Raw genomic sequence first — 23,237 nt, 5'->3', positions numbered from 1 at the left:
CTGTTCCATGTTAAATTTTGTATACGTGTTGTGTATTAATATTGTTTTTCTATTTTTACTATTTTATTGAACCCTAGTTTAACAATGCAATGTTTGTGCACCCAGGACATACTTGAAAACACGACAAATCTCTATATATCCTTCCTGGTAAAATATTTTTTATAAATAAAATAAATTTAATGGCCTTAATATTGCTAACATTTCATGTTTTGTTTTGTTTTTTGAACTTTCACTCCCCCCACAATATGGCATGCAAGGAACAGCTAACGATATCCTAAGAAGACACACAGCAATTCTAGCACACCACTGGTTAGAGTTACACTCCCAGCCCCAAGGGACCAATGGGTTTAACCATGGGAAAACCATTTAAACCAAAAGTAAGACTGGGCCCTGATAATCCTGCTCCATAACAACTTCAAAGAGCTGAAGTTATAATTTGGGTGGAAGTGTTCCTTTACACAATTCAATTAACTCCTCCAGGACTGGAGAGGTGTTTACATATTATTAACAACACTGCAAAAACATATCATATGAATGGATATGCTATTTGAAAAAAATCACATATCCCCAGATGTTGAAATATGTTCCTTAATTCAAGACAATCATGCCAAATCTGAAACTGAAAAAAGTGCATGTATGTTCTGACAGTGGAATTTATATTTGCCATGCATCTTCTGTTAGCTCCCCTGAGTTAACCCCTACAGTGAAAGGCCAGCTGATTGGCTAAGTGCGTGAGCTAAATGCTTTCAGCCAATGAAGAAAGCCATGCACTGCTAGGCTTAGCTCTGGAAGAGAGCCCTAGTTCCCCTGGAGGAGCTGACAATTGCTTTGGTGCCCAGCATGCTGTAATGCAAGCATGTCAAACCCGTGGCCCACAATGAATATCTTTGCAGCCCGGCGAGCCCTGAGTTTGACTTGCTTACTAAGTTAGAGGAGGCACCTGCTCTCCTCACATTGCAGGTGCCTACTCTGCTAAAATTTACCAGGCCAGGGAGGAGAGGGCCCTGTCGGCAGCGAGAGAGCTCAGTTTTCCTGCTACTCACTGCTCCCTCGTGCGTGCCCTGTGTGGTGATGCCGGGTGCCGAAATATGACTTCATTCCGGCACTTGGCATCACTAAACTGCACGCATGAGGGAGCAGAGAGGAGCCGTAAGACTGAGCTCACCAGAAAAGATCCCCACTGAACCCCAGGGAGAGGCCCCACACCAGCTCCCAAAGATAGGGAGCAATAAAGAAAATGATGTTAGTGTGTGCAAGAATGTGAAAGTGTGTGTGTGTGTGTCTGTCTGTCTGTCCGACTGAGAGTGTGTGTGTGTGTGTGTGTGTTGGTCGACGTTATGATGGCTGAGGCTGGACAGTGGAGGACCTGGAGGTGCACAGAGGTACGGAATGCCACATCACATTAGAACATGACGTCAACATGCTCCACCTTCTCACGGTTTCAAGGAGTAGCGGGAGGATCCGCTTTGGCACAGGGTGCGGACGGCGCCATTGGGGGTATACCAGAGGCTGGACTCTGGAGTCGCATACTGGTAGCGGCAATGTGAGTGGAGTCTGCTTGTTGGCTAATATTGTAGAGGGGGGGTGCTGGGATTTAGTCGAGGGGACGACGACTGCGATTTAGTATAGAGGGAATTAGTATAGAGGGGGGCTGGGATTTAGTACAGGGGGATGCTGTTTTTTTTTTTTATACTGTACTTTTCAAAACAAACCTATGTTTCTATGAAAATGTACGTTTTAGGGGGGGGTTTGCAGCCCACATAAACTTAAACCTTGTTTATTTGGCCCGTGCTAGCCTTTGAGTTTGATATGCTTGCGGTATTGTTTATGGTGCTAGGGGTATTCCTTTAATGAGCTAGGTACCATGTAATATGATCTTCATAACCAGTGCTGATGCAAAAGCATATATGTAATAAACTATATCTGAAAGGTGTGAAAATGCCTAGTATAAATTATACCACAGAGCTACTTTTTTAAATACCTTTTTTGTATGGGAGAGAATAGCAATTTGTACACCGCTAAACTGCCCCAAATTTAAAGGACACTGAAGGCACTATAACCATTTGATCTCACTGAATTGTTTATAGTGCCTGGAGTTCCCTGGTGATATTCCTCCATTCACTATTAAACTATTTCTGGGCAGTTTACACTGAATGAGTGTCCCAGACTTCCCATAGAATCAACTGGAGGTGAGGTCAAGGCAGAGATTACAGTACACACTTCCTTCTAGTCATACCGATTCAAACCTGAATAGGCGCTGTGATAGAATTAAAGTGATCACTTGACACTCTCAGCCAATCACAGCCACTCCTTGCTCCTCGGGCTAATCCTTTGTCCGAGCCGCACAAGGGGATGAGCTGCTGGGAACTATATCGCATTAAAGGGACTCTCCAGGGAGGCAATTTTACTCACCTGGTTCCAGCGCCGGGAGCCTCGTGAAGCCGCGCCCCCTATTTCGTCAAAATGACGAGATAGGCGGGCGCGAGCAGGGAGCAATCAGACGCTTCCATTTGGAAGCGTCATTGCTCCCTTGTGCGCATGGGCGGCTTCGCCACACATGCGCACATACTTCAGAGGGCGGTATTCATGCCGCCCTCTGAAGTCCTGAGCGCACTACCGTGCATGCGCACGGTGTGCGCGGCCGCGAGCTGAGCAACAGCTCAGCTCGCGGTCTTTGCCCGCCCTCCTCCTCCGCTGACAGGCTGGAGAGAGAAGGCGCGCACACGGTGCCTTCTCTCTCCTGCACACATCAGACGTATTTTCAAACGTCTGACGTGTACAGGGCCTTTTTAGGTATTCCTATCAATCAATGTAAACACTGTATTTTCTCTGAAAATACAGTGTTTACATTAGATTGCCTGCAGGGAGCTATAGATCTCACCTGAACAACTACATTAAGCTGTAGTTGTTCAGGTGACTATAGTGTCCCTTTAAAACATAAAAATAACTATTAAAGGGACCGTTTAGGTATCATATGGCACCATAACATTGGAATGATGTTGTTATGGTGCCAGGACGCCCCATGGTGGAGGTCTCTTAATTTAGATTAAAGGGAGACTATAGGCACCCAGGCCACTTCAGCTCATTAAAGTGTTCTGGGTGCAGTGTCCTAGTTTCCTTAACCCTGCCAACGGTAATTATTGCAGTTTTTAACTCCAGACAGCCACTAGATGGGCTTCCGGGTCATTAGGAAACTTTTGGTCGCCTGACGCTGGACTTCCTCACTCTATGCATGAGGACATCCAACCTAACCAAAAAACCCATAGGAAAGCATTATACAATGCTTTCCTTTTGGAAAAGCCTTCTGCAATCTGGCCACAGCCACGCATGCGCATTTGGTCTCCCCCACCAGCTTATGCCAGCAGAGGAGAAGCAAAGGCATAGCCTAAAACAATAGAATAGAAAGAATAGAAATATTTCAAACACTTTTTCTTTTCTCATTTTAAAATAAATGAATATAAAACATGGATTATAAAAGGAATATCCTAGTTTTGCTTGTAAGACAGATAGAACATTTGTGCGGGTTCAACAAATATGAAGGAGTGCATTAGTAGACGTCATAAACATAACAAAAGTGCTTTAAATATATTTTTCAAAATACTGTTGGTCATAAAGGAGCTAATGAGGTTTAAACTTGCATCCAAATGTCTTGGTTTATGGTTAGGATCCTCTAACAATGTGTGGATGTATAACAAACATGGCCTGTTACCATAGATGCCCACTCCTGGGTAGATTATCCTACTCTAAACCAGTTGAAAGGGAGATAAGTAGAAATCTCATTTAAATGGTAAATAACGGGAGTGGTGAATACAAATTTAGAAGTTCGCCTAAGCAAGAAAGAAACTATTTGTATTGTAAATGAAATAGAAACCAATTTAGACAAAATAGCATGATCACGGTATCACACATTATTAACACACTGAAATATCTCAAGTGGGAAGTCTGTTTCAGAAGTCATTTTAAAATAACCACTAAGCAAGAAAGAATAAAAGCATTAGCACCACCCACTTCCTGGTAGATAGTTTCTAGACAAACACAAAGACAATCAGAATAATTGACAATAGGTTTTTATCTACTCAACTGTGGAGCATTGACAATGGAATTTAAAAATATAGATAAAAAACAAAAACTGGATTTCCCGCCACAATCCAATAGTTTTGGTATGAAATTGTCAACCCCTTGTCAGTTCTCCACAATTCCCTGTTTCTCCTACAGGATCACGTCTCTCCAATGTGTACACACGCTCAATATGAAACCACAAATTTGTGAACTCTGTTTCATCACAGAAACATAGAATGTGACGGCAGATAAGAACCATTTGGCCCATCTAGTCTGCCCAATTTTCTAAATACTTTCATTAGTCTCTGGCCTTATCTTATAGTTAGGATAGCCTTATGCCTATCCCACGCAAGCTTAAACTCCTTGACTGTGTTAACCTGTGCCACTTCAGCTGGAAGGCTAGTCCATACGTCCACTACCCTCTCTGTAAAGTAATACAGTAATGATTATTATGATGGTTTCTTCACATGTAGTATAGTGATAAGTCTTTACTCATCTCAGATGGCCAAGGTGCCACCGGGCCTGCTCCAACATTACCATGATTTTAACCATTCTATGGGAAGAAAAACCCAATGCTGTCTGCTTTACCAACTCTACTCTGAGCACAGAATAAAATGTTATAGTGTTAACACACAGAACAAAGCAATAGATGATGCAATACATACTGCAGTTCATGGAGGTAGGTTTGCACAGCCTTAGTAGGCAGTCTGTGCCTATATGGAACAAGTAATTAGACTACTGAATAAGACAATGAGCCCTGTGCAGATTAGAAGGTTAGGAGTGGAGTTTGACTGCTACATATTTTACGGAATGTCTGATAAACCGCAAATAAAATAAGAAGGATGCAGGGACATCTTAATGGCATCTTAGCCACGACAATAAGCTGATGATTCATTTGCTTTGAATGTACTATTAATTGTATAAACACCAACATGGTTTCAAGACAGCATTTCCATTTTGTTTATATAAAAATTACGGTAATGGCGTATTTTATAATTTGCCGTTTCGCTCAAGTGTGATTTAAGCAAAATAAACTCATATAGTACTTGTCTTACCTAGAATGTGGGGGGGGGGGGGGGGAGAGTGTATTTTAGCATTTTATTATTTGGAGGTTATTTTGCTTATTGTGCCACTTAATCACTTCTGAACGAAAAGGCAAATAAAATACACCTTTACCAAAATTACCACATGACCTATTAGAGGGGCAGGTATCAAGAGAAAATGGGGAGGGGGGCAACATTCTATAAGTATAACAATCACCATGGAAACCAGTAACCCTCATAGTAACACACCAGGGACCTGAATATAGGCAATGACAGCGCCCCCTCTCCCAAATTTTAGATATTTGCAGCATTTAGTTATATGTGCCTTTTCACACATTTAGAGCACTACAAAATAAAAAAAACACAAATGAACGAAATAACACAATAAAGCCAATTTCCCACATACTTAACCCCTCAGTAAGCATTAAGTTCTCAGACATTTACTATAATCAAGCTTGGGTCCAAATAAAATGTCCCAATCCCCTGGATAAAGCCAGTAAGTGTGAGTCATCTTATTGCCACATTTCCAATGTCCAGACCAGTGTTTGCACTATTTACTAAGGCCTCACACTTTAGCAAGGAAGAAGGGAGAGGAGGGTAATGGGAGATCCCTTTAACACTTACCCACGTCAACAGACTCTCGCAGAGATCCACCCGATCCAAGCTCTCCACGTTTAACATCCTCTCTGTCCTCCGCCTAGCAGGCAGCCCCAGCCTGAGCCCTGATCTACTAACCGCAGTCAGCCTCCCACAATACAGGAATAATAATAAAAAGAATGATGATGATACAATAAATTCCAATGACCAGCAGCTGTTTGTATGTATTAGAACGTTCCTCGAGGGAGAGCCCCCTCTTGCCAGGTGATAGGGGGTGAGTGCACTGACACTGTCAGCTGATGGGGAAGTGGAATTGGGGTGGGGAGGAGGTAACAGTCCAGCAGTACCTCTATTATCTCTGTTACACGGAGGGAGCTGGGGGTCTTATAGCTCTGGTTTCCTATATAGCAGCAGTCACGGTGCTCCCTACGTTGTTAGGTGCTGGCTGTCCTGTCTGCAATGTTTCCCCCTGTCTGTGCTGCCTGGTGGTGGTGGTCGTTGGGGCCCTGGTACTCCAGCTCTGTCTGGGGGATGGGTGGTCGGCCCACTGGCTGCTGCTCCTCCTCTTCCCCCTGCTGCCTGTGCCTGTCTATGGATGATACACACAGCTGACACCCAGCGCTCAGTGCGCACAATCACAGCATCCAGCGGCTGCTTGGCAAAGCGTGGCCCTGGGGCCAGTCATTTCTTCCATCCCAGCTATAGTCATGCAATGACAAGCAGGCATTGCTATTATTATTACTAAGTCTATTGGGAGGCCGAGAGAGAATGTCAGGGCGATTCACTAAACTGCGAGTTGTGAATTTAAAACTCAGTTGAAAAATTAAGGCTAGTTAGAGCTGGTTTGGATGAAATATTTCCATTCCGTTATAGTAACATATTCACTAAATGCAGACATTTCTCAGTTTAAGTATAATGACAGCTTGCCTGGATTAGTTTAAATTGTGATATTTGTATTTCAGGTCGCTATGATTTGGAGTTCAGTTTCCTGGCAAAATATGTTGCAATTCAGTTTTAAGTTCATCATAGTTTGGTTTTAGTGACTAAACCCTTTTTTATTTTGTTGTGGTAAGACTGGGCTGGCAAACATGCTATTAAAGGACCACTCTAGGCACCCAGACCACTTCAGCTTAATGAAGTGGTCTGGGTGCCAGGTCCCTCTAGGATTAACCCTTTTTATTATAAACATAGCAGTTTCACAGAAACTGCTATGTTTATAATAGGGTTAATCCAGCCTCCAAATCCTCTAGTGGCTGTCTCACTGACAGCCGCTAGAGGCGCTTGCGTGATTCTCACTGTGAAAATCACAGTGAGAGCACGCAAGCGTCCATAGGAAAGCATTGTAAATGCTTTCCTATGAGACCGGCTGAATGCGCGCGCAGCTCTTGCCGCGCATGCGCATTCAGCCGAAAGGGAGGAGAGGAGGAGGAGAGCTCCCCGCCCGGCGCTGGAGAAAGAGGTAAGTTTAACCCCTTCCTCACACCAGAGCCCGGCAGGAGGGGGTCCCCGAGGGTGGGGGCACCCTCAGGGCACTATAGTGCCAGGACAATGAGTGTTTTCCTGGCACTATAGTGGTCCTTTAAAGCGGCTCTGTCACCGTCTGGGTTCTTTGCAAAATTAACAAAAATTCCTGACGATGTCTGCTCCGCTGGGTGTCTAGTGGTCGCGAGTTGCAGGGGAAGGTGAGTAATACTGTTTACTGCACTGTATCTCTAACGAGGCTAACAAGGCATTTGTCTTGGGCAGCAAAACCGCAGCTCCCAAACGCCCTTCCGTGACACCCTCCGCAAGGCTGTAACTATCTGCAAATGGAGCTTTACTGCCCCTTTTGTCACTGTCAGAGGGTACAGCCAATAATTGGCCCCACATTGCTAATATACACATATATAAATAGAAATTATATATATATACATATATAATGTGCCAGTGCGGGCTCCTGGCTGCATGTATAGTGAAGAGGGGACCCAGCAAACGTGATCTTCAGCTGCTCCTCTCTCTCACTCTTGCGAGTCCCTAGCTTTCATAGCTTTGCCATGGCAATGCTCCATGTGGCATGCAGACCGGGATCACAAGAGTTGGAGAGAGGAGCTGGCGGAAGCTGAAGATTGTGTTTCCTGGGTCCCCTCTTTACTATGGCAGCCTACATGATGACAGCGGACGGCCAGAGAGCGCAATGTCCCCACTCCCTGGCCACTGGTAAGAGGTCCCTGCTCCCTCCTATACTGACAGTGACCCTCCTCCAACCTTATGAGTGAAACCTGGCAGCGGTCCTGCTCTGCTTGCCAGGTCTCCTTTGTGGGTGCAGTGAGAGAGGGGAATAGGCGGGGCAGGAGGATGAAGTGACCTCACTTCCTGTATTCTCCTGTCCTGCGGAGTTAAGAGGAAGAGCAACCTGTCAGAGACACCAGGTATGCTCTTCCCTGCACAGATCCCCTCTCACCCTCCCTCCCGCGTACAGTTCCCCTCCCTCCCCTGCACAGATCCCCTCTCCTCCTGCCTCCCCTGCACCCCAACAGTCTTCCTCCCTCCCCTGCACAGATCCCCCCTCCCATGCACTGATGCCCTCTCCCTCCCTGCACAGATCTCATCTCTCCCCTGCACCCTGCATAGACCCCCTCCCTCCCTGTACCTATCCCACTCCCTCCACGTACCGATCCCACTCCCTTCCTCCCTGCACAGATCCCGTCTCTCCCCTCCACAGCCCCCCTTCCCATCCCTCCCTGCACCCTCCCCAACACACCTCCACACACCCCATCCTTCCCTGCCAAAAATTAAAAGTATATTAAAGGGACACTATAGTCACCAAAACAACTTTATCTTAATGAATCTGTTTTCGTGTATAGATCATGCCTCTTAAGTTTCACTGCTCAATTCTCTGCCATTTATGAGTTAAATCACTTTTGCTTCTGTTTATGCAGCCCTAACCACACTTCACCTGACTGTGACTGACACGGCCTACACGAAAAAATGGTTTCAATTTCGATCATATGTTACTACCTTTAAATGTTTTTATATCCTGCTTTGTAAATTGAGCTTTTAAGGGAAACTATAGTGCTAGGAAAACAAACTCGTTTTCCTGGCACTGTAGCTTCCTCTTCTGTCAAGAAGGTGCAGAAGGGGTTAATAACCCCTTCTGTCACATACCTGGGTCCAGCGCCGATGTCCCTTAGTGCTGTCTCAGCTCCGCCCACGCTCCTCCCCCGCTGCCGGCCACCGGCGGGGGAGACCTAATGCGCATGAACGGCAATGGGGATTCCTTCAATGCTGGAAGTCCTCATGCATAGCGTGAGGATGTCCAGCATCCTGGACAGATAGCCACTATCCCTGGTAGATAGCCACTAGAGGAGGACTTAACCCTACAAGGTAATTATTGCAGTTTATAAAAACTTTTCAATTAAAAAAAAATCACTTCAATGGGCTGAAGTGGTCTGGGTTCCTACAGTGTCCCTCTAATCACACACAGGAGGCTCAGGGTCTAGCAAGCTATTAACAGAGCAGGAGATAAGAAATTCGAAATTAATCAGAATTTGCAATAAAGGAAGTATAAACTATTTAAAGTAATACTCCCCCCTTATAAAATCAATGTTTAGTAGATATGTTCCTAATGTATTACATGCATGAATATTTCAGGCATGCATTCATTGGGTGTATATCTTCAAAAAGGTTGCAAACTGTGTTGGGCGTTGAGTGCTTAAAAGTGGTATGTCTGGTGCAGCCACGGACATCTGCGACGGCACCGGACATGACGTTGTTCGAGATAGGGGCGGCAAACTCGGGCAGCCCCGTGCTGCAAAATTTCCACTGGGCACTTGTTATCCACATTTAATGTACAGGAAGGAATAGATGGAAAGGTGGAGCCTAAAGAGGAACGGGTAGAGTTTACAGGGGAAGAGGTGGGGTTTAAACTGGAAAATGTGCTGCTTTGATGGGAAGGTGTGGGGTACATTTAGATTGGGGGGTGCCTGAGTTTAGTGGTAGTGGCTGTAGTGGGGGGGGACTGCCTAATGGTAAAGTATCCTACTTTCTTATACCACTGTTTCCTTTAATGGATTGGTGAAAAAGTGCCCTGTACTTTATGTCAGGATTAGGGGAAAACTGTGAACCATTGTACACATATCAAATCAACAACTAAAAGCACTTTTTCATGAAATTACATTAAATGCTTTTTAAATCATTAAAGGGACACTCCAGGCACCCAGACCACTTCTGCTCATTGGAGTGGTCTGGGTGCCAACTCCCACTACTTCTAACCCTGCAAGTGTAATTATTGCAGTTTTTTATAAACTGCAATAAACACCTTGCAGGGTTAACTCCACCTCTAGTGGCTGTCTACTAGACAGCCACTAGAGGTCACTTCCTGATTTCTAGCAAGGATTTTACTTGCTAGAGCGTCGCTCATTTCCCCATAGGAAAGCATTGAAAATCTTTTTCAATGCTTTCCTATGGGGAGCGCTAATGCACATGCGCGGCATTGCCGCGCATGCACATTAGGTCTCCTCGGCCGGTGGGCGGGATCAGTCTCGCCCACCGGCCAACGGAATCAGAGGGAGGAGCGGCACGGAGGAGGAGACAGCGACGAGGGACATCGTTGCTGCCTCAGGTAAGTGACTGAAGGGATTTTCACCCCTTCAGTAACCGGGGATTGGTGGGTGGGAGGGAGAGGGAACCTCCAGTGCCCAGAAAACGGATTGTTTTCCTGGCACTGGAGATTCCCTTTGACAAATATCACCAAAATCTTCAAATGTTTGCTCGTGAGCAGAACAAACACCACAAAAACCATTGCAAGCAACATCACCAAAGAAATATAAACAATTCCACCGTCAAGGGACACTCTGAAGTTAGGAATACAAACATTTATTATTTGACCTTCCCAGAAGTAAGAAAATAAAGCTTTTTACGTACTGGTGTGCCTTGTTCTCTTGCTGGTGCCGCTGCTACTGTGGCTGAGATAATGAGTATTGATGATCTCAGTCAATCTAATGCTTCCCCATTAGTAATAGCATCATCATGAAGTTGTGATGCAAGGGACACATGGTCAACCGTGGAGAGGAACTGGTTAGGTGAGAGATCAGTTCATTCATGGAGATCAGTTCATTCAGGATCTCCTGCGAGATATGCAGTTGTTTTTTACACTGAAATGTAATTTTGAACTATTTGTACTCATGTATTGAACCATTCCATTAACACTGTAGATGTTACACACATTATGTGATGGAAAAAGTATGCAAAATACTATATAGTCTTATCACCATATGTACAGTGAGCAAATGGTAAATGACATGACACATACTTTTAGTGCATATATATCCACAATAAAAAAAAAGAGCTTCAGATACAACGTGAGTATCGAAGAGCTACACTACATATTCCAGCCACTAATATAAAGTTATGCCAACATTGAGTAAACAGGAAGCTGTGATATAATGTACAGTTGTGCTCAAAAGTTTGCATACCCCGGCAGAAATTGTGAAATTTTGGCATTGATTTTGAAAATATGACTGAGCATGCAAAAAAATGTATTTTATTGAAGGACTGTGATCATATGAAGGCATTTATTATCACATAGCTGTTTGGTTCATTTTTAAATCATAATGATAACAGAAATCAACCAAATGGCCCTGATCAAAAGGTTACATACCTTTGAATGTTTGGCCTTGTTACAGACACACAATGTGACACACACAGGTTAAAATGGCAATTAAAGGTTAATTTCCCACATCTGTGGCTTTTTAAATTGCAATTAGTGTCTGTGTATAAATAGTCAATGAGCTTGTTAGCTCTCAATTGGATGCACTGAGCAGACTAGATACTGAACCATGGGGAGCAGAAAAAAACTGTCAAAGGACCTGCGTAACAAAGTAATGGAACTTTATAAAGATGGAAAAGGATATAAAAAGATATCCAAAGCCTTGAAAATGCCAGTTGTACTGTTCAATCACTTATTAAGAAGTGGAAAATTAAGGAATCTCTTGATGCCAAGGTGAGGTAGACCCAGGGCCGGACTGGCCCACCGGGATACCGGGAAATTTCCCGGTGGGCCGCGGCATCTGGGGGCTGCGCAGGTATGTGCCACCGGGTGGCCGGTCCGGTGGCACACTTAGAGGGGGCCGGCCGTGCTCCACGCTGGAGCAGCCGGGCTGCAGCCTCGCCAGCACTCCTAATGCTGAGGACTGAAGGAGGAGGGAGCATGTCTCTCTACCATGCTCCCTCGCGGTTCCCACAATTCACAGCAGCAGCTGCTGTGAATTGTGGGAACCGCGAGGGAGCATGGTAGAAAGACATGCTCCCTCCTCCTTCAGTCCTCAGCATTAGGAGTGCCGCCGGTCCGGCGAGGCTGCAGCCCGGCAGCTCCAGCGTGGAACACGGCCGGTCCCCTGACTCCTCTAAGGTAAATTGGGGGGGGAGAAAGAGACAGCGAAAAAGAGAGAGAAAGAGAGAGAGAGAAAGAGACCCAGAAAGAGAGAGAGAGAGAGAGAAAGAGACCCAGAAAGAGAGAGAGAGAGAGAGAGAGAGAGAGAGAAAAAGATACCCAGAAAGAGAGAGAGAGAAAGAGACCCAGAGAGAGAGAGAGAGAGACCCAGAGAGAGAGAGAGAAAGAGACCCAGAGAGAGAGAGAGAAAGAGACCCAGAGAGAGAGAGAGAAAGAGACCCAGAAAGAGAGAGAGAAAAAGAGACCCAGAAAGAGAGAGAGAAAAAGAGACCCAGAAAGAGAGAGAAAGAGACCCAGAAAGAGAGAGAAAAAGAGACCCAGAAAGAGAGAGAAAGAGACCCAGAAAGAGAGAGAAAAAGAGACCCAGAAAGAGAGAGAAAAAGAGAGAGAGAAAGAGACCCAGAAAGAGAGAGAGAAAGTGACCCAGAAAGAGAGAAAAAGAGACCCAGAAAGAGAGAAAAAGAGACCCAGAAAGAGAGAAAGAGACCCAAGAGAGAAAGAAAGAGACCCAAGAGAGAGAGAAAGAGACCCAAGAGAGAGAGAAAGAGACCCAAGAGAGAGAGAAAGAGACCCAAGAGAGAAAGAGACCCAAGAGAGAGAGAAAGAGACCCAGAAAGAGAGAGAAAGAGACCCAGAAAGAGAGAGAAAGAGACCCAGAAAGAGAGAGAAAGAGACCCAGAAAGAGAGAGAAAGAGACACAGAAAGAGAGAGAAAGAGACACAGAAAGAGAGAGAAAGAGACACAGAAAGAGACACAGAAAGAGAGAGAAAGAGACACAGAAAGAGAGAGAGAAAGAGACACAGAAAGAGACACAGAAGGAGACACAGAAAGAGAGAGAGAAAGAGACACAGAAAGAGAGAGAAAGAGACACGAGAGAGAGAGACAAGCGAGAGAAAAAGAGACACAAGAAAGAGAAAGACACAAGAGAGAGAGAAAGAGACACACGAGAGGACGAAAGAGACACAAGAGAGAAAGAGACACAAGAGAGAAAGAGACACAAGAGAAAGATAAATAGACACAAGAGAAAGAAAGAGACACGAGAGAGAGAGAGACACGAGAGAAAGAGACACAAGAGAAAGAAAGAGAGAGACACGAGAGAGAGAGAGAAAGAGACACGAGAGAGAGAGAGAAAGAGACACGAGAGAGAGACACGAGAGAGAGAGAAAGACACAAGAGAGAGATATATATATAAATAATTATGCCTTTAATATTTACACATATATTAATGTACATTTATATATGCATAATACACAGAGAAATGTCATTAATATGTACCATATGTAATGAGCAGATATTGGCCCAGTCTTGTTGCTAGGTAGGTGCACACTCCAGTACAATAACATATTTAAAGTGAAGAGCGCACCCACAGGACTTCAAAATAAACAAGAGAACGTCAATTTTTCACAGTTGTGCCCTACATACATTCACCATTTCAGTCCCATTACCAAGCTTCCCTTAATATGTCATGGTAGTTGGACTGAAACATTGATTACATGCAAAGGCACGTCTGCTTAAAATAAATCTGCACTCTTGTTTTTTTTTTAAGCTTATATGTGCTTTTTTTCCACGTTGGAGTAATAATTTTTAATTTTAAGTTATCTTTTCTAACTCTGTATCTGCACACTATGCTGGCGCAACGCATTATGGGGCTGGTAAATATTTTTTTTCCAGGGCTGCTTTTAATTCCCAGTCCGGCCCTGGGTAGACCAAGAAAGATTTCAGCAACAACTGGCAGAAGAATTGTTCGGGATACAAAGAAAAACTCGCCGGTAACCTCAGTAGAAATACAGGCTGCTCTGGAAAGAGCCGATGTGGTTGTTTCAAGAAGCACAATACCACGATACTTGAACAAAGTGAGCTGCATGGTCAAGTTGCCAGAAAGAAGCATTTACTGGGCTAATGCCACAAAAAAGCCAGTGACAATATGCCCGACAACACCTTGACACGCCTCACAGCTTCTGGCACACTGGAATTTGGAGTGACAAGACCAAAGTAGAGCTTTATGGTCTCAACCATAAGCTCTATGTTTGGAGAGGGATCAACAAGACCTATAGTGAAGCATGGTGGTGGCTCACTGATGTTTTGGGGGGAGGGTGGGAGCTCTAAAGGCACGGGAATCTTGTTAAATTTGATGGTAAGATGAGAGCAGCATGTTATCAAAAAAATACTTGCAGACAAATTGCATTCTTCTGTAATTAAGGCTGCGCATGGGACACTCTTTGACTTTCCACAATGCCAAGTTGACTCTCCATGGTTACAGCAGAAAAAGTTTAAGGTTCTAGAGTGGCCATCACAGTCTCCTGACCTTAATATCATCGAGCCACTCTGGGGAGATCTCAAATGTGCGGTTCATGCACGACAACCAAAGACTCTGCATGACCTGAAGGCATTCTGCCAAGACGAATGGCCAGCTGAAGTTCAAGAAAAATAGCAATGGCTTTTTATATATAGCGTATATATGAAACAAACACAGTTTTCATAGGGGTGTATCCAACAAAAGACAAAATCAACCAATCATAGACGTTCAGTGCAAAAAGTATAATTTTTCATATAACATTACGTATTACAGGAAATCTACTGCACATGTCTAGCACATCTTCTCTAAACTATTTAGGGTTATCTTGTAAGAAAAAAGGGAGTATGTGTGAAACTGTAACTGATTGAAAACAGGAGAGAGAAAATTCTTGTGCTTAACCCTTGCAGACGTGGAAAGACTTAACTAAGACAAAAAAGGCTTTTTAACCCTTTATTTACCTGAATCTTTGACAAGTCCCCTTTTCTCTGGTACTGCAGGTGAGAGTTAGGTAAGGTATCTCCAGATGTACTAATTACACCTATGGGTCTTTAATTAGCCTTTCACCTCTATTCCCTCGCCCCCCTTCCCACCAACTAAACATCGAGGAAGACCTGTCCATGTATTTGTAGATACAGGATAAAATATGTTGTTAAATCCACGTCTCAGTATGCAATAAATCGATAGGTTACTGTATATATTTATTTATAGCTTTGTATGTCTAGAGGAATATTCACTAAGCATTGCATGGGGAAAATAATTAATTTTCCATCATACACATTATTAAAGAAAAACTCCAGTGCCAGGAAAACAATCCATTTTCCTGGCACTGCAGGTTCCCTCTCCCTCCCACCCCCCAATCCCCAGTTGCTGAAGGGGTGAAAACCCCTTCAGTCACTTACCTGAGGCAGCGACGGTGTTCCTCGTCGCTGCCTCCTCCTCCGCGCCGCTCCTCCTACTGTCTCCGTCGACCAGTGGGTGAGACTGATCCCACCCACCGGCCGAGGAGACCTAATGCGCATGCGCGGAAAAAGATTTTCAATGCTTTCCTATGAGGAAATGAGCAACTCTGGAGGTCCTCACACAGCGTGAGGACGTCCAGCGACGCTCTAGCACAGATAATCTGTGCTATGAGTCAGGAAGTGACCTCTAGTGGCTGTCTAGTAGACAGCCACTAGAGGTGGAGTTAAACCTGCAAGGTAATTATTGCAGTTTATAAAAAAAACTGCAATAATTACACTTGCAGGGTTAAGGGTAGTGGGAGTTGGCACCCAGACCACTCCAATGGGCAGAAGTGGTCTGGGTGCCTGGAGTGTCCCTTTAAGAACTAAGGGCATGCAGACTTTTGAACAGGGGTCATTTTGTTTTTTTTTTTGTTTTTTTTGTTGCTATGTTTTGCTTTATGATTGTGTCATTCAGTTACAACCTACAGTTGAGTATGAATCCCATAAGAAATAAAATAAATGTGTTTTGCCTGCTCACTCATGTTTTCTTTAAAAGTGGTACATATATTACCAATTCTTCAAGGGTATGCAAACTTTTGAGCACAACTGTATAATTAACTTCTAGTATAACACCATACTGCCATTTGAGGTGCACAAATTCAAACAAAAACAGACAACAGCAACTTGACGCTTTGTGTATTGTTATGTATACAGCTGAGCTACTTATTATTGTAACACCGTACTGCCTCTCCATAAAGAATTGAAAATAAGCTGCAGATAATGAGAAAAAAAAATCATGACATAACAGAAATGTGTAAACATTGTTTAACAAGAAATAGCATGCAAAAACATTTTGCTTGCACAGACATATATACAAATGTGTGCGCACTCAAATGAGAAATACAATCAGACATAAATATCTGCTGCAGGCCCTCACCTTGTCAATCACTTTATTTACCCTTCTACCATTCATACCTTAAGTTGCTTTCACTTTGCTGACTTTTATTGGACTATTGCCTGTTGGATCTCTTTCCCAGTTTATGGCAAGATCCACTTTGATGGCAGTTTTTTTTGTTGGTGGTCTCAAACATTCAACTTGCGACAAAATTGTAAAATGAATGTAAAACATTCCTTTGGTACTATTGGCAGTAATGAAAGAGTTAAGCTTACTATTTTCCTCTGTATTACAATTATAATATTACATTTTGTTTATGGTTAACCTGGAAATGTCACGCTACTTATGACACCGAAGGTTAATCCGTGGTTTTAATCGTTATTGTTTTTTATTAGCACCAGAAATGTGGACCATGAATTATAGATGGAAGACATTGACACAAAACAAACCAAAATTCACAAAATATTATTGATCGAATGCCGATGCTGACTTGTAATCAACGGCAAAGAGTGCTCCCATCCTAACTCCTTTTACTGTTAACCTTCCAGCTCTTCTATCTTCTGAACGACCTTCCAGATAGTGTCTCTCCTGCACGCTCCCATATATTTTTCTTACTTTGATTTTATTGGTCATTCCCATTTCCACTCCTCCTAATTTTCCTAAACATTTTCTTTCAATGTTGACATATTCCCTTTCTGCTAGCAATGTACCGCTGCTATCCACTTAATGTCATGTCATTCTTTAATAATGTCCCACTGTCCTTTCCCTCTTCTGCTCATAATAGTCTCAGCACAGCCAATCATCTGAGCAATGCAACCAGTGTATTGCTCTATAATCTACAGCGAATTGTACTGTTCCAGTGCTATAACTACAGTGTCAAAAAGAAAGATGACAAAAGCTTGTAAATAATTACCTTGAATCGAGAGAAATAGGAACATAGCTTATATGTTAAGGATGTAGTGTTCAATGGACCAAGATAAATTAACAGTAACTCGGTAATCTGCAGCAAGACATATTAACAGTAGCTCGGTCTTCTGAACCAAGACGTAGTAAAGTGGCACAGTTTACCAAAGCATAACATATTTAGCAGAGCTGTACAATGGGTGCAATTGATATACAAGGAAATTCAAGAAGTTTGAAATACAGAATATAAAAGAAGTGCAATGGCTCTGTTCAAATGATCCAACAAGTAAGTAGGGAGTAAAATTAAACAAAAAGCCATGGCACAGTACTATCAGAGGTGTAACTAGAAACCACTGGATCCCGGTGTGAAAATTGCACTGGGCCCCCTCCCCATGTTTAACATTCCCTCAGTCCCTCCAAGAGTCTCATTTCCTCCCCCCCAGCCCCTCCATGTTTCTTTTCCCCCCACCCAGCCCCTCCATGTGCCTCATTCCATTCCCCCCAGGTGTATCATTCCCTATCTGCCCCAGCCCCTCCACGTGTCTCCCTCCCCCTCCATGTATCTCATTCCGTTCCCCCCCATCCCCCTATATGTATCATTCTTTCCCTTCCGCGCAGCCCCTCCATGTGTCTCTCCTCCTGTACCTGGCTCACAGCGGTAACCTTCTCTCTCTCTCTCTGCTCGGTCACGCTACAGACAGTGGCAGGAGGGGAGCAGTACAGTGCTCCCTTCCTGTCGGTTAGCAGGCACCTGCGGGCCCCAGGCTGGTGCAGTGCATCGGCCCTAAAGGTATGCAGGTGGTCCACGGTCGCATGGGTCGCAGCTGCGGCCACCCCCCCTGGAGTGACAGGCCTGGTTGCAGCTGTGACCCCTGTGACTGTGGTAGTTACGTCAATGAGTACTATATAATAATATATATTTGCAAATAATAATTTAAATGAAAAGTGTTTTCAATAACTCCAGTGTAATTACAGAGTAATTTGTCAGACCAGGAGAAGACTTCCAGACTGGCTAATGCCAATTCTGTGCGCTTAGCCAACGAATGACCAGTAGGATCAGCATCAGGCTACTGCAGCTCTGCAGAAGCTGGAATGGACCTCACCTGATAGCAGAGGAGCAACAACGCTGTTGCAAAATGGTGGTGCCAGCATCATGAACACTGCAGTGATTGTATCTGTGTTGCTTATGTTTTTTTTTATAGTTGGTGTGGCCTCTTGCTGTTCTTTCTCTGTAGACTGTTTACATATTAACAATGATTGATGGCTCCCAGGCGATAATGCTGTTTATTTGCTAGTGGGGATATAGTACTCCTGCTGACTGACAGCTTAGGGAGGTGGCCCTACACAGAAAAAAGGGCATTTTTATTTGGAATTAAAAAAAATGTAAAGAAAAAAAGGGGGGACAGGGAATTTTAAAGACCTTTTAAAAAATTAAGTGGTTTAAGTGCTTAGAATGAACCTTTAACATGAGATAACTTTAAAGTACATCACAATTACATGGACAGCCAGGTACAGAAAAGGACAGAATAAGGTGATTGCGTTCATACAAATGTGGAACTAGTGCTGGTGCACTAGAGCCCCAATGATTTAGGGGGCCCGCTAATGCCTGGTCCTTTCACAAGTGCCATGGGGCCCTTCCTGGTCATTCCCGCGCTGACACAGCTGTAAGTTCAAACACCGACACTACACATGAATTCTAACATCCGATATATATAGAGGAAGGTAGGGCTGCAGGGAGGGGCAGCTGGAGAGACGGTGAGTGTAGCTATGTGTGTGTATAGTGTGCATATGGGACAGCATTTGTGGAATAGGTGCATGTGTGTCCATCTTTGCATATGTGACAGTGTGCATGTGTTCAGTATATCTGTACGTGTGTGTGTGCCTATCTGTGCATGTTTGTGTTACTGTATCTGTTCATATGTATCAATCTGTGTCTATCAGTGTGTATTTCTTAGTGTGTCTGTGCATGTATCTGTCTGTGAGCATCTGAGTGTGGCAGTAGAGATATCTGTTTCTTTGTGTGTCAGTGTCTGTGTTTCTATTTGTGGCAATGTATGAATATATGTAAACAAGCGCCTGCATGCAAACATCACACACAACAACACACCTGTACTCAAATAGTAACACTACACACAAACACATGCTGTCAAACACTAACCTCAAATACAAACTCCTACATACAAATGCCTACACTGTATGCCAAAACACTCCTGCATTCAAACATTAACATTACACTTAAATCCATCTCTGCCTTCTAACATATCTATATACACAAACATTCACACATTCCATATTTACACAGAGGCACTGCCACACATACAATCCTGCAAAAATGGACATATAGTAGATCTCCCGCTGACAAAGTATCGTCACCCCAGTGTCACCTGTTAAGTGACACTTCAGCAAGTATCTGCACATAAGATGTACATACATCACTTAGACCACATTTTGTACTACCTAGCTCTTGTAATACACAACGTCATGCAATGCATATATGGAACTATTGCACATCATCAATAATGGGATACTTTCAAAATGTGTGAACATCCTGGATAACCATCATGGGGGTTGGAGTCAGTTGGCTAGCTAGCAATAAGCAATCCATGGTAAATCCTTAATATCAATGCAGACACAGTAATATAGCGACACACAATATAGCAGTATTGTTAATGCAAACAAATGAGGACTGTGCATTGTATTAGAGCTTGTAAAACCATAGTTATACTATTTATAAAAATCAATATTCCTTTATATAACCTGAATAGAAAACTATTTATATCTACCTCTACTGTACTGTTAGGTATTATTAGTATGTAATGCATATTCAGAACTATATGATTTTAATTGTAAATTGTTGAGATAATGTTTAGGTTGTGTTGATTTATGGTGCCATCTAGTGTTGACAGATTTTGTAAGTCTAAAAATTAGATTTAAAAAATTAGATTTTACAGGAAGACTCTAAGTACCAAAAGCATAGGCATGTACCGCGTGTATATGTATGTATGTATGTATATATATATATATATATATATATATATATATATATATAAAATAGATAAACATATGGGCTGCACTCACGGTCTTTCTTTTATGAAGTTCTTTTATTCCATATAGTAAATGAGCAGATCAACGTTTCAGTCCTCTCTGTATGTGTGTGGGTGCTGTGTGTGTGTGGGTGCTGTTTGTGTGCTGTGTGTGTGAGGCTGCTGTTTGTGTGCTGTGTGTCTGAGGGTGCTGTTTGTGTGTGTGTGTAAGGGTGCTGTATGTGTGTAGGTTCTGTGTGTGTGTGTGGGTGCTGTTTGTGTGCTATGTGTGTAGGTGCTGTGTGTGTGTGGGTGCTGTTTGTGTCCTGTGTGTGTGAGGGTGTTGTTACTGTTACTATTTGGGGCATGTGCTGTATTTCTAAAGTCCCCCAACAATGACATGGCCACTGGTGGTCCGGGGGCCAGGTAAAGGTGAGATTACTTATGTGACATTGTCCCTTCCGGGTGCTGCCATCTTTTTTTTCGCTGCTCCTTTTCAACTGCGCATATGTGAGAGTACAGCATTGAAGTCTATGGGGGACCCTCCACAGACACAGCCAATTCCCTGCAGCCTTGTGTCTAAGAAAGTTAGGCAGAGGAGAAATACAAAGTAGTCCATACTTTGTCTCTATATATCTCATGACTTGGAATTTCATTGAATACAAATCTTTCGGGCTGGGGGTGGTGACAGTGCCGCTTCATAGTGCCTGAAAGCCCCAGGCACATTTGCACATAGTCAAATGGATTTGTATTTACCTGGTGTCTCATGTCTGGTGTCTTGTATGCTGTACTTCTCATATAGATAAAGTTAAACTTCTTATTTGGCTTCAACTATGTCAATTTTGGACCTTGACTGCTAGGGACCCAGGTAATTGTCGAACCATTTAACAACGGTGTAACTACTTACTGTGGTGTCGGAGGACTACTGTCACTATAACCACTATAGTGGACTGCAGTACTAAGGCACCCCTGTATTTTCAAAGGAAACATCAATTTTGGATTATTCTATTACTATTTTGTGACGAAACACACAGTTCAGTACATAGCATAGTAAAGCTGTTCTTTTTTGTTTCTTACAAGCTCTATACCTAGAAATATGAGTTATAAATGTCATATTCATAGTGGATTATTTAGAATTGTTGTTGTCTTAGAATTACAAATGTCTATGCAACCTTCCTGTGCAATGCATTTGTCCCAGTATATTTCCTACACTTGACACTTCTAGACACTGGACAGAGTGACTGCTGTCTAGAAATGTCAATATCCAAGCCATAACCACTGACATTGGTTTGTGGTGCTGAAGCACAGGAACAGGGACCAGCTGGAAGAAGATGGTGGCCCCCATAAGAGACTGGTTCAGGTAAGTAAATGTCACTTTTCCCTTCCCTCCCTCCCCTAAATTAAAAGTATGTCCCAGACAGTGACAGTGCTGCTCTAAAGGACAACTCCAAATCCAGCTTGCTGAAGTGATTTATGGTTGAGGAGTGGTTCTTCCTATTACCGTCAGTTCCCCAGAGGAGTGGTTCTTCCTATTACCGTCAGTTCCCCAGAGAAAACAGAAGTGGCAGGCATCAGGGGCGTATTTCCCCCGAGGCAAACAAGGCATTTGCCTTGGGTGGCACTTTCTTGGGAGGCGGCCAAAAAAAGCCGCCCCCCCCCCCAATCGCCCTGGCAAATGCCTTGCCAGCCTCTTGTCCTGGGGGCAACGGCAGTACTTTCCGGGCGGGCGGCAAGGGAGCACTAATCCTCCTGTTCAGCTATCTCGCGCGCACCGCAGTGATGCCGGAGCCGGAATATGACGTCATTCCGGCGCCGGCATCACTACGCGGCGCGCTAGGGAGCTGAACAGGAGGATTAGTGCTCCCTCGCCGACTGTACTCACCGACCGGCCGCTCAGCAGCCCCACTTGACCCCAGGGAAAATGAGAATTCCCAAAGGTAGGGAGGCTGGGGGGATTGAATTTTTTAAATAATAATAAAAAAAAAATGTGAGTATGTTTGTGTGTGTGTGTGTCTGTTAGTGTGTGTGTCTGTTAGGGAGTGTCTTACTATGTGTGTATCTGTTAGTTAGTGTGTTAGTGTGTGTGTTAGTGTGTATGTGTCTGTTAGAGTATGTGTGTGTCTGTCTGTTAGGGAGTGTGTTACAATGTGTGTGCCTGTTAGTGAATGTGCTAGTATGTGTGTGTCAGTGTGCGTGTGTCTGTTAGTAGGTGTGTTACTATGTGTGTGTCTATTAGAGAGTGTGTTAGTGTGTTTGTCTGTTAGTTAGTGTGTATGTGTCTGTTAGAGAGTGTGTGTGTCTGTTAGTGAGTGTGTTACTATGTGTGTGTCTGTTAGTGAATGTGTTACTATGTGTGTGTCTATTAGAGAGTGTGTTAGTATGTTTGTGTCTGTTAGTGAGTGTGTTACTATGCGTGTGTCTGTTAGTGTGTCTGTCTGTGTGTGTGTGTGTGTGAACATATATATATTTTTTCAGCCCATACATTGTCCATATTCTGTAATCGGCGCCATGCAGTGAAAGGGTTTACCCTGCCATTTTCTATAACTATGACTTAGCAGCTTAGCTGCATTAGCCACAATTCTGAGGATTCAAAGTTCAACCATAAATGCTTAAAGTGATGAAGAGGTGTTTCTAAACAAAGTGTGCGAATAAGCTGCTAACAAATACAAATTGGCACTGTATTGACAGAAAATGGCCCAGTGGGCAGGTTTATTTTACTTTTTCTCCCAGTTTAAGGTTGTCAGATGAGTAAAACATTAAAGAACCACTATAGTGCCAGGAAAACATACTCGCCGGCTCTAGGGGGAGGAAGGGGTTAAACTTACCTCTTTCTCCAGCGCCGGGCGGGGGACTCTCCTCCTCCTCTCCATCGGCTGAATGCGCATGCGCGGCACGAGCTTTCCTATAGACGCTGGCGTCTTCTCACTGTGATTTTCACAGTGAGAAGCGCGGAAGCGCCTCTAGCGGCTGTCAGTGAGACAGCCACTAGAGGCTGGATTAACCCTAAAGCAAACATAGCAGTTTCTCTGAAACTGCTATCTTTATAGAAA

The 23,237-nt window shown here is 43.7% G+C and overlaps 1 protein-coding gene across 1 annotated transcript in view; it reads right to left on the bottom strand.

Moving 5' to 3' along the window:
- HOOK3 (hook microtubule tethering protein 3) overlaps nucleotides 1-6,274 on the bottom strand; it is an 82,446-nt gene extending 76,172 nt beyond the window's left edge. Inside the window, exon 1 of the mRNA XM_063455352.1 lies at nucleotides 5,727-6,274. Within this exon, the coding sequence (XP_063311422.1) occupies nucleotides 5,727-5,783 (57 nt within the window). The 5' untranslated portion in view covers nucleotides 5,784-6,274. The remainder of the gene's footprint in view (nucleotides 1-5,726) is intronic.
- Nucleotides 6,275-23,237: the final 16,963 nt, after the last annotated feature.

The sequence above is a fragment of the Pelobates fuscus genome, chromosome 5 (genome assembly GCF_036172605.1).
Source record: "Pelobates fuscus isolate aPelFus1 chromosome 5, aPelFus1.pri, whole genome shotgun sequence".
Taxonomy (NCBI): Eukaryota; Metazoa; Chordata; class Amphibia; order Anura; family Pelobatidae; genus Pelobates; species Pelobates fuscus.
Note: the sequence above shows the minus strand (reverse complement) of the source record. Positions and strands in the feature narration are given on the sequence as shown.